Here is an 18,257-nt window from a genome sequence, read left to right as displayed (position 1 = left end):
GTCCAAACGCAAGCCAATGTATCTTATCGGAATCATTGTCGGTGATGTTGAGAAAGAAAGGGCTTCGGTGACGGTGAATTTAAAAAAAAAAATTATTTGTAAAATATAATAAGGAGACTAGAAAAAATCTAAATTCTTTAGTGAATTGTTAAGGGAATATGCAATGTGAAGTATTATGGAGATAAGTGCAAAATTGTTCTAGTATGAGAAAGTACTTATATATGAAAAGAAAGTGCATTAAAGTGACTTATAGTATAAATTACTCATTTTCAGTAATAAATAAAATGATTTAAAAACTTTGCTATTTAAATGTAGAAGTTATCACTAATGAATTAACTAATCAACTTCAAAGGGTGGATTATAAGTACTTCTTCAAAGATATATCAATAAATGATTTGAATTCGAAAGTGACAAGAAAGATAAATTGAATCAAGCCAAGCCTGGCTGGATCTTTCCCTCAGAGTTTAAAGAATATCTCTGGCAGCGTAACCGTAGCGAGATCTGCGAATATTATCCTGCCGTTTCTTGTACACAAATCCTGCTAATCCAACCACACACACCGCCGCTATCGTCCCAAACGCCACCCCAGCCTTCGTCCCGCCGCTCATTCCACCGCCTCCGGATGATTTCTTCTCTTCGACTCCAGTAATGTCGCTGTGGTTTACATCGCTAGCTTCGGGAGACGGAGAGGAGGGAGTTGAATGATCATCGGGCATCGGCGGAGAGGTTGAAGGAGAGTTTGATGGAGAATGTTCAGGTTCCGGTGGAGAAGAGTAGTTAATCGGAGATTCCGCCGGTGAAGGCGAGTTAACAGACGACGGAGATCCAAGTTCCGGAGTAGGTGCGTGAGTTGGAGGTGAATCTACAGCGTCGGCGGGTAGATCCGGTGCTGGAGCAGTTGAGGATTTAGTCGAAATCTCGCCAGAGACGAGAACCAGCATTAGAAGAGACGCAATGATGATTCCGAGCTTCATTTTCAAAATTTCAAGTTTCAACGATGTTTCTCTCCAGATCTCAATAGGCGAACGAATAAGGCTGAGATCTGGAGAAATAAAAGTTAGTTCCGAGGTGAGAAGAGAAATACTTACTATCGCTAGATTTGCGGCTACGAAAAGCGTACGACTAACAAGATCGTGCCACGTATGTAGACAAAGAACACAGCGCACCACTGGATCTAGTTATAATAGTTTTCGTTCAAGTTACAACTAATTCTATTGCGCCACGTAGAAGATGTATAGTAACACACAACTAAGCGAAACACTGTATTCTGTCATGGTTGGTTAGTTTTCCACTTTAGATTCGAAAATACGGTGGTGGGCTCATGTGAACCGTGCGAGACCTGATGCGTGAAATCTGCACGTGGGTTTCACGTGAATAGCTGACCCTCACGTTACCTTGGTTGAGTTTTTATAATTAAATTAAAACTAGGTGGATGTCCGCGGTTTCGCAGATTTGAATGTTTTGTAACGATATATTTATTATAATTTAAAATATATATATATATTTTTATCATTATGTGTTTTTGTTAAATATTTTTCTAAGAATAATTGTTTAAAAATATAACTATGACTATTTTAAATATTTTTTTGATATTTTGTATTGATAATTGTACTAAAATTAGTTATGTATAATATTTATGATTCAGTTTTTAATAAAATTACTTAATTTTTGAAGGTATATAATACTGAAACTTTTGGAATATTTTATATAGTTTAGAAATACTTGATTGCTAAAAATGATTTTATGAAGCATTATAGATATTATATAAATCACATATTTAATTACCATAAAATATTTTGTGCAATATATTTAGGTCGTTTGGATACTGATAAAACTATTTCTAAAACTAATTTTCGTACTTATAAAATAAATAAAAATTGAAAATCCATTAACAAATTAAATTATAATATTTTTTCTCAATCTCTATATATGATCGATACCTAAGAAAAAATTAATTAATTGATTTATAATTTAATATAAAATGAAATTTTAAATAGAATTTATAAATTAATTTATGATTTAAATCATATGATAAGCCAAGATAACTAATTTTATAAATGTATTTATAATTCTTATAAATGATTTATAAAGCATGTATGAATTTTATTAGATTTTAATAGTCATTATAATACTTTATATACAAATATAAGGCCATATACAAATATAAGACTTTATATAAGAATATAAAATCAATACATCGATCTTAATAAACTTTTTTATTTACTATTTTATGTAGTTTATAAATATTTAAAAAATGATCAAACATTATTACTTTTTCTATAGTTTTAACAATTAGTTACCATCCTCCTATATATTAATTGAAAAGTCAATTTAGTTATTTATGATGACGTGTCGTTCATAGAAGAGCTCTCCAATGAATTGTTATAATTTGATTGGTTGATGATTTTTCATTTTTCATTTATTTAATTAAATTTTTTAAAAGGAAACTATTCATAGAATTAACTAATTTAATCTATGTTTTCAAACATACAATTAAGCATCTTAAATATATATGAATTAACATAATTTGTTTATAGAAATAATTAAATATCTAGATTACATTATATAAATTGATACGATACATATAAATACATATGATACTATAGAAACAATTATAAAAACGGTTTTTATTATGTTTATATTAGTAGTGAATAAAATAAATCATAGATTTTAGAAAGAGAAAAAGACAAAAATAGCACTAAATCAAGTTTATGTTCCCAAACTAGCACTCAAGGTCAAAAGTCACAAAATAGCACTTAATGTTTTATCAAAAGTCACAAACTTAGGGTTTAGAGTTAAAGGGTGGGGTTTAGGATTTAGGGTTTAAGGTTTAGGGTTTAGAGTTTAGGGTTTAGGGTTTAGATTTTAGGGTTTAGGGTTTAGGGTTTAGAGTTTAGGGTTTAGGGTTTAGAGTTTAGGGTTTAGGGTTTATGGTTTAGGGTTTAGGGTTTAGAGTTGAGAAATGAGGTTTTGGGGGATAAGATTTTAAATTTTGAAAAATAAAAAAATTAAAATTTTCAAAGGATAAACTTAGAAAAGTGCTATTTTGGTCATTTTAGTTTTTGAGTGCTATTTTTGTGATATAAACTTAGAAAGGTGATATTTTGGAGATTTGCCCTTTTAGAAAACCAATTAATCTAAACTTAATAATATTAATTAAATTCACTCATTCACTATTATGATAATTTATATAAGATACAATGCTTTTAAATAAGAATATAAAATCATTATATTGATTTATATAAACGGTTTGTCGTTTATTATTATATGTATTTTTTAAATATTAAAAATGATGAATTTCTTTCTCTTTCTATAATTTCAACAATTAGTTAGCATAAATCATTATTTGTAACATTATTATGTAAATTATTTGGGAAGTGATATTAATTGGTTACAGACTTACCTTTTCTTTTTAGATCTATTAAAATAAATAAAAATTAAAAATCATCGGCCTATCAAATTATATCAATTTTGTAACAGTTCACCTATGATCGACACGTAAGCAAAAATCGCTAAAGTGACTTCTCAATTAATATATAGTAGGATTATGATAATTTATATAAAATACAATGCTTTTAAATAAAAATATAAAATCATTATATTGATTTATATAAACGTTTGTCGTTTATTATTTTATGTATTTTTTAAATATAAAAAAATGATGAATTTCTTTCTCTTTCTATAATTTCAACAATTAGTTACCATAAATCATTTTTTGTAATATTATTATATAAATTATTTGGTAAGTGATATTAATTGGTTATAGACTTACCTTTTCTTTTTATATCTATTAAAATAAATAAAAATTAAAAAGCATCGACCAATCAAATTATAACAATTTGGTAAAAGTTCACCTATGATCGACACGTAAGCAAAAATCACTAAAGTTACTTTTCAATTAATATATAGTATGATTACATTGTTATAAACCAAAGCTAATACACATATTTATAGCCTTTATCAACGGGTAAAAAATAATTTTACACACATTTATAACTATATTATTAATTAATATATTAAAAATATAAAAATATAAAAATGACCAAAATGTTTACCCCCGTGGTTTAGATTTGATGATGAGATTTTGAGAGTGAGTCTAATTTTTTAAAAATAAATAAATAAATATCAAAAGTTTCAAAATAAAAATTTTGAAAGTTGTTTCAAAAAGTATTTTCGAATTTTAAAAAAAATTGAAAACAAAAAAATCTAAATTTAAATTATAAAAAGTTAGAATATGAAAATATATAATTCGAAAACTATAAAAATAATATTCTTTTAATTTTTAGTATTCATTATTTATTTCAATTATATTATATTTTATATCTATAAAGCAAGGGTATACAGTCTTTTGCCTTGTTAATGGAACTTCTTTTGATCATCTTCATCTTTGGAAGCTCTTTTGATGAAAAAAACTTTAAAATGGATATTTGAGAGAATTACCCAATTATCAAAGTATATCCACAATTTTTTAATATTTTTTACATTTGTCTTTAAAGATTTAGTGATTAGGGCTTACTATTTAAGGAATGAAATTAAAGTTAAATTTTTTGATAAATTAGAAAATTTTTGTTTATTGAATACTATTTTGAAAATTTTGCTTTTTTGTAGACTGTTTTGTGATACTATTTTATGTTATTTATAAGATTTTTCCAAATTACTTTTAAAGAGACTTTTTAACATTGGTAACACCACATTACATCATCATATAATCTCTAACTTAATTAGATACTATGATCAACCTGAACATTTACGATATTGATAAACAACTCCACGGATAATAATTTTACGATGAAGTTCTCCCTAAATTACTGCATGTATGACATCCTTGATGGATAGGCTTTCTCCACAGTAGACGACCACAATGAACGACTCTGCATGCAGTACTCTCGAACTTCCGATAATCTTGGCATCATTTAATCTGCAAGAATTCACATAGTCTGGGTTCGAACCTCTGACATGGGTGTAAAAACTTTTAGACCCTAACCATCATGCAATTAAATTGTGTGAGATGAAACCTACTAAATGTGACGTCTAATATAATGTAATTTACAATAAAAGCTACACTTTAAACTAATATATTTATTTAGTGAATTTGTGGTATAAAATTTTCAAAATAAAAATTTTAAAAATTATTTCAAAAAGCATTTTCGAATTTATAAAAAAAAATTTGAAAACAAAACTTTTGAAAAAACTCAAAAATTAAATTATAAAAAGTTAGAATTTTAAAACATATAATTCAAAAATTATAAAAAATATATTTTCTATTGTTTTATTATTTATTTAAATAATTATTATATTTATATATAAATCAAGGGTATAAGAGTCTTTTGCCTCGTTAATGAAACCTCTTTTGATCATGTTCTCCCTTGGAATCTCTTCTGGTAAAAAAAAAACTTAAAAAAACTATTTGAGAGATTTTTCCAATTATCAAAATATATACATCATTTATGTAAAATATTTAAATGAAATTAAAGTTAAATTTATGATAAATTAGAATTTTTTTGTTTATTAAATACTATTGTGAATTTTTTTTTTTGTAGCCTGTTTTTTGATAATTATTTTATGTTATTTATAAGATTTTTCCAAATTAGTTTCGAAAGAGAATCTTTTTAACACTCGTAACACACATTTTTTTTCCGTCAATAGGTTTTTTTTAATTGATAAAACGGGCCAAGCCCAGAGTACACAGCCCAAGGTCCAACTACATAATCAAAAGGCCAGAGGCCCAAAAGCCAAAAGGCAACAAACGGACCCATTAACCGGGCCGTCGGCCCAAACATTAAAAGCCCGTGCGACGTCGGCCGAGTCACGCGCCAAGGAAGCTGGCTGCTGGACACGTGGGAGCATCTATGCCATCAGAACGACACGCGTCGCACCCGCCTCGACTTGACCGTCCCCGCCTCGACTTGACCGTCCCCGCCTCGACTCACCGCCGGAACCACATCACCGCAACTTCATTTCGTCGGAGCTCAGAACCTGCAGAGCCTCCGCCGAAACCATCTCTGTTCTTCCAACTCTGTCAACCCGTCGGAGAGCTTCATCGCTCTTCGAGATCTCATCCGACAAGGCCAAAGCTCCAACACAAGAGAGACAAACAAGACCCACTCGATCCATAATCGAAACCCAAACTCTAAGAACCGCAACGAAATACCTAAAGCCGGCGACGCAAAGCTGTTGTAGCCTTCACCCCCGGAGACTAGAGCCGACGACGGCGAAGCTGAAGAAACTACCACCTCCCGAAAACAAAAGCCGGCGGCAACGGAGCTGTGGAAGCCTCCATCTCCCGAAATCAAAACCCACACTACGAGCGTCTTCACCACGCCATAACCTCCAAGCAACCACGTCTTCACTCCAAGAACAGAGTCACCACGGGTGGTGGTTGGCCAGAGCTTAGACAAGGCGAACGCCGGAGGCTATGGGGAGGAGACAAAGGCTGGACAATTTATGCTGAAGGGCAACGGGCTCCGGCGACGGCACGCATGCTCACGCGCCGGCCGTACGCCAAACCCAACAGTGAGATCTACTTTCTCTCTCTTCTCTCTCTTCTCTCCTCTGTACCAAATTTTTTTTTTACTCGTAACACACATTACATCATCAGAATATGAACAAAGTGTCTTAAAAACAAAAGTAAACCAAGAAAAAATTAAAGCACTTGAGTTCGTGACAGCAACATTATAGTCCTCCAAAAATCATTCTGACAAAAAAAAAAAAACAATGTCAAACCTAGGAAACAACAAGATCTGGTCCGGAAACAACGAGCAAAAGAAACAAAAAGAGGCTTTTAAGCGAGAACTAGCTTCGTCACCAACCAGGCAACCATAGACGGAGGGATGGGACCTTGAGTCACGGGATCCTCAGAGACATGCAGAAGGTCGATACCGGAGGGGGACCAGTCCGATGCATCAGCAAGTTCGACCAGAGCTTCTTAGTCCATCTCCATCTCATTCAAGCGCACAAGCTCACCTTTCGGCTCGAGCCCTCCATCTTTGAACTCCTCCAACAGCTCGACGTTAGCAATGACCTAGTGAAGATGAAACTCCGGCATGGTCTCCTTCTTTTTCTTCTCCCACTTCTTCTTTGGAGCCTTCAGAACGCCTCCGTAATTTCCAGGAAGAGTGAGGCAAGCAGCCCAAGAGGCCTTGTGAATGTCCCGATCACGACTAGCTTCCAAATCCGCATTACTCGCTGCAAGGGCAGCCATCTCATGTGTCGCGTTACCAAAATCTGACTCTCTTCATCCTCATTCGCCACATTTAGTTCTCCGGACAGTTTCTTGTTCTCAGCACGAGCTGACTTAAGCTCCCGCCTGAGCTCCCTGATTGTGATCTTCCCCGCTTCAACCTCCTCTATACTCAGATGATCCCGAAGGTGGCCCTCCATCATCGCGACAAGTTCGTTGATAGCCTCCACAACCTGATAACGGCAAATCCCAATCCATGAAAACCAAAAGTAAAGGAGAAAAGATGATCGATCAAATATAAGAGTACTGTTTGAACGGGATTCAGTCGAATAGAGTGAGAGAAGTCAGAAATGTGATGACTAAAGACGTTTTATTAGATTCGAATTGAAGGGTTACAAGAGTGATAGGAAAGTGAGAGAGCAACAAGATCAAAGAGATCGCCTAAAACCCTAGATCTAGCCGCTTAGTATGTAAAATCACCAAAAGTTCTCCTCTTGTTGCTTCCTCTCCTCCTTTTATAGGTCTTCTGTCCTTGATGCCCTAATTTTGCACCTCTTTGGGCCTTGATGCGAGAGACCGAGTATGCGGGCCTGGACAAGGTTCCCTCCAAGCCGGGTACTTTCGGCCGGCTTACTCGACCGGCTAAAAGTACTCTAAGGTCGAGCTGACGTGTTTAGCCGCCGAGCCGACCGAACTAATCTAACTTGCTGGATTAGGACCTGTTATTCGATGGGCCTTGTGGAGGGATGTAATCCATCTCCTACAATAAGTCCCCCCCCCAGTTCACTTGTGAGCGACGCGGCGGTCTCAGTGAATTTGTGGGTCAGGTTTATTCGGATAGCAGGCTATAATGCAAGGGATAACCCATCCCGTTTAGTCTTCGGTATGTGCTTTTAGTCGCGTGATGTTCTGTAGGCGTCTCTGGTCGCTCAGAGTAGCGCTTGTCTTGACTCGCTTACTTGCCTATCTGCTTTTATGATGGGATACAGTTTACTCGGGTGATAGATCATTTCAGATAAAACGACGGGGATCGGTTTTGCTGGTTAACCGGGGGCCGGTTCAAATCGAGACCAGGAATTGATTCTGGTCTGATAACCTGATTGAAAACCGGTTCAGCGAGAAACCGAACCGTCGCGAGTAAGTTTCTGGGCATTTAGGCGGCCTTTTTCTCTCCCTTCTCTGCAGATTCAGGTGTCCCGTTTTCTCTCCCTTCTCTCTACTTTTACTTTCTCTCTCTAGATAGTTTTTTTCTTCGTATAGACTCGTTGGTATCGTTCGTCGGTTGTAGTCGTCCCCTAAATTAAGGAACATGCTCCGAGAAGTCGATTGTCGCGAGAAGAGAAAGGGAAGAACATCGCAGATTCTCCGAGTCCGACCAGAGATGTGTCAGCGACCGGTAGTCCGCTGGACGATTTCGACTTGATTCATCGCGATGCTCTTCGGGACACGGAAAACATGACTCTATCTCAGCGTCTTTTGGTCGCTGATGCTCATAGGATGATTCGTGATGAAGGCGCGGATCGTGTTGAAGTCGGGAGCAGTGATGTGAGCGGAAGTGAGAACAGAGGGGGAGACCAAAGCGATACTGCGACTAGTTCCGAACGTGGCGACGCTGATGAGTCTGATCGGTCCTCGACGCCTTCGAGACGGGTTCGCACGAGAGTTTGTTTCGACCAGATAGACTGTCGTCCAACTGTTTACCATCCTGGTGGGATCTTCGAAGAGTTGGCTCCGCTGCCGCCCAGACTGCTACGGGACCCGCGGGCTCAGTCGTGGGGGAACGTGTTTGGATCTTGTGCTTCTCACCATACCGCGAGGGATCTGTTAAGGGCGAGCGGCGGTGCTGGCGTTACTTACTTCATCCCGTCTGCTGAGCAGCGTCCCTGGTCGCCTCCGGTTGGTTACCAGTGCGTGTATGAGTCCTATTTTGGGGATCATACGAAGCTATGGTTCCCGATCCCTCGGTTGGTGAAGTCTTATGCATTCCGCCGAGACATTGCCATCTCTCAACTTTTGAACGGGTCGCTGCGAATAGCCGTCATGTTAATGGTAATGGAAGCTGAGATGGACATCTCGATGAGCGTGAGGGTCTTCTAGGAGCTGACTTTCGCGAAGGCGGAGCCAAATGGGATCTTCTCGGTGAAAATGCGTTCGAATTACAATGTCTTGACCAGTCATCCAAATAAGACGCATGATTGGCAACACGCGTATTTTTTTGTGAAATCTGATGAACATGCTTTCGAAGAGCCGCCGGGGGACGACTACCGCATTTTGTGGAATCGGCAACTCGGTAGAGACTCGTCTGTTGGAGTTTCATTTTAGTCGTTAGTCCTATCTCTTCTTATCCTTGTATTTGCAGTTCGTCATCCGAACACGATCGCCTACCCTGAGAAGTTTTTTGAGAGTGCTCAAGCGATCGCGGCGCACAGTCATCTTCGTTGGCCGGATCTCTGTCGGGAGTGGATACGTTGTCAGCAAGCTAGGATCGCTAGAGGTAAGCCTGCTGGTTGCTTTTAGGGCCTATTCGAGTTTCCTTTTGTGATTTTCATGTTGATTCTCTGCTTCTGTAGTTGATTGGGAGTTGAGGCTTCCTTGCGTTATCGGTCCCCGTAAGTCGCGCCTCCCTTTGTTTACTCGCAAACAACAGAGACTTCTCGACAAAGCTATAGAAATGGATGGAGTTCCCGATCTAAGCGCCCTGTTAAAAGGGAAGTTGCAACTGCTCTCGAAGAAATCGACTACAGTCGATCCTCAGGGACCGTCTCACTCCGGAGTCGACGTCACTTCTGAATGTGGTGGAACCTCCCGAGAAGGGGCCTCCAAAGAAGGAGCCTCCAGAGAGGAGGGCCCTATTGCAATCGATCAAGGGGGCAGAGCAGAGACTTCTGCTTCAGGTCCCATAAAGAAGAAAAAGAGCAAAAAGACTAAGGTGGGAGCGACCGACGAGACTCCTCCCGAAGAGTCTGCTTCCCTCGATGCGACTTCCGAGGGTTCGAAGGCTAAAAAGAAGAAGCATGGGAGGAAAAGGTCTCGTGGCGGGGCAGCTTCCTCTGCCGATAGAGGTGAGGGCCTAGCAGAAGGGCAAGAGGCTGTTTTAGTCAGGGCGGCGCCAGGCGGTCACCCGAAGAAGAGAACTAAGAGGTCTGTTGAGGCAGAGCCCCGTCCTTCTACCTCCTACGCGAATGCTGCTGACGCGACCTTAGTCGACGCTCTTGGGGAGGCCAGCGGCACTCCTGAAAACCTGTCGGAGGAAAGGAGGAAAACCAGATCGCGAGAAGGAGGTTCTGGTGGTGAGCCCGCGAGGTCTGCTCCAGACTCTTCTGCGAGAAAAAGATCTGGATCTGAAGGTTCCGTAGCGAAGAGAAGGAGGATCGAATTCCCTGATCGCGTCGAGTTTTCCTACAACGAGACAACTCCCCTAATCCTTAATCCCCTTAGGTGTGCGGAGCTGACGCGTCAAATTCGTGGTGGGACGAAGGAGATGCAGCAATTGGAAGACCTTTACTTCAAGAATGAATACATCGACGCTGCTTCCTCGAGAGCGCGGGTATCTGCGCTACCTTTCACCTTTTATCTCCTTCTTTGATTTATTGGGTTCATCCATCTCACGTGGTCTGTTTTTGTCGTTCTGCAGATTGACGGGAGCATGAACTTCCTTGTTGATAAGTACGACAGTGCTCTGAAGCAGACGATGATCCAGTTGGGATCTTCAGTGAAGCTTGCTCAAGCAAGGTTGAAGGCCATCGAGAGACTAAGGGCGGAGCATAAGAAGGCTAACCAGAAGGCTGCGAAGGAGAAATAAATTCTTCGAGTGAAGTTCGAAGAGCTGGAGGGTAAGCCAAATCCGCCAGCGCGGCGAAAAAAGAGCTTGCTCGAGAGAACACTCGTCTGGAGCAAACGGCTGCGACCCTTGAGAAGGAGAAGACTGAGCTACTCGAAGAAAGGGACACTGCAGTTGAGAAATTGATTGGAGAGAGGCACTTGAGAGACTCCCGGGGGCTTGAGGTTACTCGTGAGAGGGAAAGGGTCGAAGCTGCTATGGTCGAGAAGGCAAATCGCTGCTTTGGTCGCGTGCGTGACCATTTTACTCGCTTGGACGCCTTTGGGAAAGCGAAGAACCTGTACGGTCAAGCTTCGGGGACGAAGAAGTGCCTCGAGATGATAAATGCGAGTGGGACGGAGATCCCGTAAGAAATGATCGACGTCTTTGCCAAGCAGGAGAGACTCTATGAGGCGGAGGCTACAAAATTTTGTGTAGGTCCGCTGTCTGATAGTGACCTCACTCTTTCTCCGCTGGTTCTTCCTTCTCGTTTCGTCGAGGACAGGTTTAGAGCGTCGTTTGATCCTTATGGATCGAACGTAAATTTGATCAGACCAGGGACGGTTTGTCAGCTCATTACCTCGCTCGAAATTACCGAGGAGCCATCGGAGGAGCCATTGGTTGATGTCACGTCGGTCCCTGCTGAGCACGTCGAGGTCCCGGAGGGAGGTGGTCTTGATGAACTTCCAGAGAACGAGATCCTGGAGGAGGTCCCCGGAAAGGACAACCTTGAGACAGGCAACACTCCGGTTCGAGAGGAAGAGACCGAGAACGTGGGCATCGAGGATCCTGTCATCGTCTCGGATTCTTCTTTTGAAGTACGAGAAGACGAAGAGAAGGAAGACGATAGAGTCGAGGAGACGTCGCCGTCGCAGCCTGTCGAGGAAGAGACGACCAACGAAGTCGGGAATAAAGATGTTCCCCCACCTCCTGCTGTGGCCTCTCTTGTCCCTGTTCCTACTCGGGTGGAAGACCCGACTGCTGCCGCTACTGAAGACCCAGTCGGTCCTTCTGGTCTTGGGATGCCTGAGGAGGATGGTCAAGATTCTGCGCCTTGACGCTTTGCCTGTGTTGTGTTTTCTTTGTACTTTTTGTGTTTGTGGTCTTGATAGACCCTGTTGTTGTATCACTAGACGTACTTTCATTTTATCCGTAAGTCGCTGTTTTCAAGCAGACTTTAGATTTGTGGGTTGTTGTGTTCCTTATCTGTACTTGCAACTTGTCTAAGTAAATTTCAGTTATCTTTAGAGTCTCGCGATATATTCGCCTAGAAACAATAGATTCCTGACCTTTGGCTTTTGCAAATAGATAACGACACAACCCGCTAAGGGACTTTGTTCAGCTCTTGTCGTGTTTCGATTGAGATAACGTCTAAATGCGTTTTTCTACTTTGAAAACAAGAAACTGAATCTAAGAGTGGAAGGTTCTTTCGTCCATTTTCTCAAAGACAATCGAGTAAATGGGTAGCTAATCCGTTACGCGTTTAGTCGAGAAAAGGTTAAAGATTCACTCTGTTTGGTCGGTCAGTGCTCTTTGGGCATAGGTGACTCGTGACCATTGGGTCCTTAGGCTAAGTGTCTGATCAGGACATAGCTAGGAGATGGAACGTGAGTGTCCGCGTACCTCCTGCTGGAGGTACGTGAGCCATTGGGTTCGACAATCGGTATTTACTCGATCGAAGTCGAAACAAAGAACAAGATTTTGACTTTGGTTTTGTTACAGCTGGACCGGTTAAGGCTGCCTACGTACCTCGGTTGAGGATCAAGCCATTCGTAGTTCGTTTTTCCCGAGTGAAAGTGGCCGTTAGAAGCGCATTTACTCGGTCGAGTAGAAGTGACCGCGGAGGTGCATCTACTCGGTTTTTTTTTGTCTCTACGAGTAGAAGCGTCGTAGATGCATTGAGTTCCATGCTCTAGGCACTTCCTCTCCGCATGATGTTTGAAGTTTGTAGACGCCTGGTTTCACAACTTTGATGATTTTGTAAGGTCCTTCCCACCTAGCGCCGAGTTTACCGGCGTTCATCTCCTTAGTGTTCTCAAACACTTTGCGCATGACAAGGTCACCGAGTTCAAGGGGTCGGGCTCGGACCTTTTTGTTGTAGTAGCTCTCTATCTGATGTTGATAATTTTGGATTCGTAGCAGAGCTTGGTCCCGTCGTTCTTCAATTTCGTCGAGGGCATCAAGCAACATCTCCTTGTTGAGTTCGACGTACTGGGGCATTTTCGAGCGTCTGAGGCTTGAAACGTTAACTTCTGCAGGAGCCATAGCCTCGACACCGTATGCAAGAGAGAAAGATGTCGATTTGGTCGACCCTCTTGGTGTTGTGCGGTGGCTACATAGAACTCCGTCGAGTTCGTCAGCCCAATGACCCTTTTTTCAGGTCTAAACGTTTCTTAATGCCGTCGATGATGAGCTTGTTGGAGGATTCCGCTTGGCCGTTTCCCTGCGGGTAACGAGGGGTGGAAGGGATTAATCGGATGTTCCATTTGCTGCAAAACTCCTTGAAGTTGCCTGACATGAACTGTGATCCATTATCAGTAACGATTTCATATGGTAGACCGTGGCGGAAGATAATGTTTTTCCAGGCGAAACCACAGACTTCTTTGTCGGTGACTTGAGCGTAGGCTTCAGCTTCGATCCATTTGGTGAAGTAATCAGTGAGGACGAGAATGAAATGCCGCTGGCGGGAGCAGGGAAGAGGTCCTATGATATCCATTGCCCATCGCATGAACGGGTACGGCACGATCGTCGTTCGTAACATTTCAGTTGGACAATGGATGCTTGGTGCGTGCCGTTGGCATTTGTCGCAGCTTCTAGCGTAGGACTCGTAATCTGCATTCGTCGTCGGCCAGAAGAAGCCTAGGCTTCTCACTTTGATTGCTAATGCTCGTCCGCCTGAATGGTTTCCTCCAGCGCCTTCGTGTGTTTCGGCCATAACCCTGACCGTTTCATCACCATGGATACATTTTAGGAGTACTTTACTCGCAGTCCATCGATGGAGTTCGTCGTCTAGGACGACATAATGGGCACTGCGTGTTTTTTGTCGGCGGGCTGCCCATTTCTCGGTTGGAAGTTTCCCCTTTGAGAGATAGTCGATGAACTTAGTTCGCCAGTCAGGGCCGAATCCATCAGTATCGAGCGTGTCGGTTCCGGTGACTGGGGCAATGATGATGGTTTGGTCTGTCGAGATATCGATGCTCGGCTTCTCAATGCGGTGTATTGGGATGGTTCGTTTAACTTGGTCCCGAAGCTTGCTTCCAAGGGCTGCAAGGGCGTCGGCGCAGACGTTTTCTCCTCTGGGAACTTTGACGAGTTCGAAGAATTCGAACTCTGCGGCTAAGCCCTATACTATCTTGAGGTAGGCGTCCACCCGATCGTTGCGGGCGCCGTAATTGCCGCTAAACTGACTGGCGACTAACTGCAAGTCGCAGTAGGCGCTTAGGCGTTTGGCCTTGACAACTTTTGCTAAGCGGAGTCCAGCGATCAAAGATTCGTATTCTGCTCCGTTGTTCGAGGCTGGAAAGCCGAAGCTAAAAGACTGTTTGATCAGTTGGCCAGTCGGGGACTGTAGTTGAACTCCGGTACCTGCGCCCTTGTTAGTCGAAGATCCGTCGACATGCTGTGTCCAGTTTGGCTTTGGGAGTGTGAGATCTTGCTCCAACTTCGGGGCCAATTCGACTAAGAAGTCTGCAAGAACCTGAGATTTCGCCGCGGTTCTATTCTTGTAAGCGATATCAAGCTCAACGAGTTTGATAGCCCACTTCGTTAGTCTTCTGGACCTGTTTGTATTTTGAAGTATAGTTCAGAGGGGCTGGTCGGTTAATACTTCCACCGAATGTGACTGAAAGTATGGGCGAAGCTTTCTCGCCGCTTCGACGACCGCCAGCACCATCTTCTCCAAAGTTGGGTATCGCGTTTCCGGTCCGGTCATGCGCCTGCTTGTATAGAAGATTGGCTTTTGATCACCACGGTCCTCTTTTATCAGAACGCTGCTGACTGCTGCTTGTGACACTGCGACGTAAAGAGATAGAACGTCGCCGACATCTGGCTTGGCGAGAACGGGTGTTGTTGTCAAATAATGCTTGAGTTGAGTAAATGCCTCCTCGCATTTCTCATCCCAGATAAACCTCTTGTTACCTCGCAGGAGATCGTAGAATGGCTAGCATTTGTCGGTGGATCTGGAGATGAACCGGTTGAGTGCAGCTATCCTACCCGTAAGCCGTTGTATTTCTCTACTGTTTTCTGGGCTTGGGAGGTTCAGGACCGCAGAGATCTGCTTCGGGTTGGCTTTGATTCCCCGCTGCGTAACTATGTACCCAAGGCACTCGCCTGAGGAAACCCCGAACGTGTACTTTGCTGGGTTCAGTTTCATGCCGTATTTGTTGAGAGTTTCGAAGCAATCTTGCAAGTGACGGAGGTGATCAGCGGCGTGTAGCGACTTGACAAGCATATCATCGATGTATACTTCCATGGTGACGCCCAGCTTGTCTGCGAACATTTTGTTCACAAGCCGTTGGTAGGTTGCTCCTGCGTTCTTCAAGCCGAATGGCATGACCTTATAGCAGTAGGTTCCTCTATCCGTGATAAAGGCCGTCTTTTCGCGATCGTCGGGGTGCATCATGATTTGGTTGTACCCAGAGAAAGCATCCATGAAGGTGAGCATCTTGTTTCCAGCCGTGGACTCGACTAAACGGTCGATGTTGGGAAGAGGATAGCTGTCCTTTGGGCAGGCTTTATTTAAGTCAGTGAAGTCGACGCAGACGCGCCACTTCCCGTTCTTCTTCTTAATGACTACTGGATTTGCTAACCACTCAGGGTAGCGCACCTCAGCAATTGAACCAGCGCCGAGCAACCGGTCGACCTCTTCGTTTATGGCCTTTGACCTGTCGGGACTGAGCTTGCGTCGCTTCTGCCGGATAGGCTTGAATGTCGGGTCGACGTTTAGTTCGTGAGTTGTTGTAGCCGGATCAATTACTTTCATGTCTGACATGGACCACGCGAATGTGGACACATTCGTCTTGAGAAAGTTGAGAACTGACCGCTGGATATCTTCAGACAGATACGCACCAATCCTTGCGGTCCGGCTTGGATCGGTATCGTCAATAGGTAACTCGAGAACTTCACCTTCCTGGGAGCAGACTTTATAGGTTGGAGGAGAAACATAGTTAACCGATAGAGACGATCGTTGGAGTTTAACTGTGGCGACTAGGAGTTCCCTAGCGGCTTTTTGATCCCCTCGCAATGTTTTGATTTTTCCGTCCGTACCGGGGAACTTGACACACTGGTGATAAGTAGATGGAATGGCCTGCATTGAGTGTATCCAGGGGGTTCCAAGTATAGCGTGGTAAGGGGCATTCGTGCTTACAACAGCAAACTTGACAGTTCGAGTGACTCCACATGCGCGTACCGGAAGGTGGATTGTTCCCAGTATTGTTTCGGAGGATCCGTTGAAGCTGGTTAATGTTCTGGAGGACGGTTTTATGTCGTCGAGATCGACTCTCATCTTCTGCAGAGTTCCTCGGAAGATGAGGTCGACGGAGCTTCATGTATCAATGAGGACCTTGGTGACGTCGTACTCCCCAATTCCAAGGACGACAAGAAGAGGGTCGTTGTGGGGTACGTGAATCCCCTCAGCGTCATCCGGCGAAAAAGTTATCGGAGGGTGACTTGGCGGCCTAGTCGGCCACCTCTGCGAAGTCGCGACCTGTCGATGGTAATCCTTGACGGAGCGAACAGAGTTGCCGCAAGGAGGAGAACCGCCCATGATGACATTTAGGTGTTGTTGCGTTTTTACTTGCTTGGAGTCTAAGAAGGCGCGTAAATCGGCTGGTATGCTGCTGTCGTGTTTTGACGACGGAGTGTCGTTGCTTGACGTCTTAGTTTGCTCCAAACGCCTTCGGAGGTTAGTGGATTTCGAACGATTGAGATGGATGCGAAGATCGCATGCTCCTTCGTTGAGTTTATCTCGAAGGTCACCGTTCGAGTGTTCTTTGGGATCGGGGTCACCTGTTGAGATACGCCGGGTCTTCCGTGCATCCAACGTTGTTCGGAGATCATTGTGCGTGAAGCTGTTGCTATTTTCGGATTCGAACTTTTGTTTCAAAACATCTCTCAAATCTTCGAGTACAGGTGTGTCATCGTTCTCGTCGTCCGACGACAAGGTTTGCTGAGAGAGTATAACCTCAATGCGCCTGCGGTTAGCTGGTTGCTCTTCGTCGGCTGAGGAGTCTCCCTCGCCGTTAATCTTCGGAGCATCCTCCTCGTCATCTCGTTGTTGAGTTTCGCTATGTCGACCTTTGCCTGTAGCTTTGAGCTGGGCTCTCCTTTCTTTATTCTTGCTCCAGCTCTTGCCGTTCTTCGGCTTAGCCTTTAGGGGTTCGAACTTGAAGTCGCCACTTGCTAGGGATGAGAGGTAGTGCGCATAGAGTGACTTGCACTCTGTCGTATCGTGCCCTTTGACGTCGTGATATTTGCAGTGTTTGGTGAGATCGACGGTTCTGGAATGTCCTGCCGCTGAACCTACTGCTGTTGTAGTCTGAGTCGAGCAAACGGCGTCGACTGGTTTGTCGGACGAATCGAGCTCCCTTACCCACTTGTTCCATCCTTCTCCGCGGACTACGCGAGTTGAAACCGGCACGTTGTTCTCATTGACGACATACATGTATCCGTCTTTGCGGCCGTTTTTGTCGATTGGGGCATGCTGGCGCCGTTCTTGTCGCGTGTTGGTGTTTTTAGCCGCTGGAGATTTGGGTGCGTTCACCTTGCTGAGAATGGCATTAGTATCTTCTTCCATTCGGATGAAATTATCAGAGCGCGCGATAGCATCCTGGAGTGACGTAGTTGGGTTTTGGTATAAATCCTCTCGGAATTTAGAACGGACCCACAATGTGTTCCGCAGGGCGTCGATGGCAATACCGTCTGGGATTTCAATCCTCGAGACTACGACTTTGAACTTCTCCATGTAGTCGCGGAGGCTCTGGTCTTTGGTTTGGTTAAGGTTCCACAAGCTAGAGACGGTAGCGCTGCGCTTGGTGAACATAATGTAAGTCTTGAGGAAAGGTGCTGACAAGTCACGGAAGCTTCCGATGGAGTTTTCCTCTAACTGGGAGAACCAGGTTAGGGCTTGCTCGTGGAGAGTATCGACGAACAGTTGGCAGTAGCCTACGTCCCTTTCTTCATCGGGGAGTCGAGCCCGCGCCATCGCGATGTTGAAAGCAGTCATGTGTTCCACCGGGTCTCCGCCGGGTTTGTACTCGG

General features: G+C 43.0%; 1 protein-coding gene across 1 annotated transcript; it reads right to left on the bottom strand.

Moving 5' to 3' along the window:
* Positions 1-365: 365 nt before the first annotated feature.
* On the bottom strand, positions 366-1,205 carry LOC111213709 (classical arabinogalactan protein 9-like). The gene has a single exon (XM_022715526.2). It carries the CDS (start codon positions 972-974, stop codon positions 465-467), a length of 510 nt encoding a protein of 169 aa, XP_022571247.1. The 5' UTR covers positions 975-1,205; the 3' UTR covers positions 366-464.
* Between the last annotated feature and the right edge of the window lie 17,052 nt (positions 1,206-18,257).

The sequence above is a fragment of the Brassica napus genome, chromosome C3, assembly GCF_020379485.1.
Source record: "Brassica napus cultivar Da-Ae chromosome C3, Da-Ae, whole genome shotgun sequence".
In the NCBI taxonomy this organism is placed as follows: Eukaryota; Viridiplantae; Streptophyta; class Magnoliopsida; order Brassicales; family Brassicaceae; genus Brassica; species Brassica napus.
Note: the sequence above shows the minus strand (reverse complement) of the source record. Positions and strands in the feature narration are given on the sequence as shown.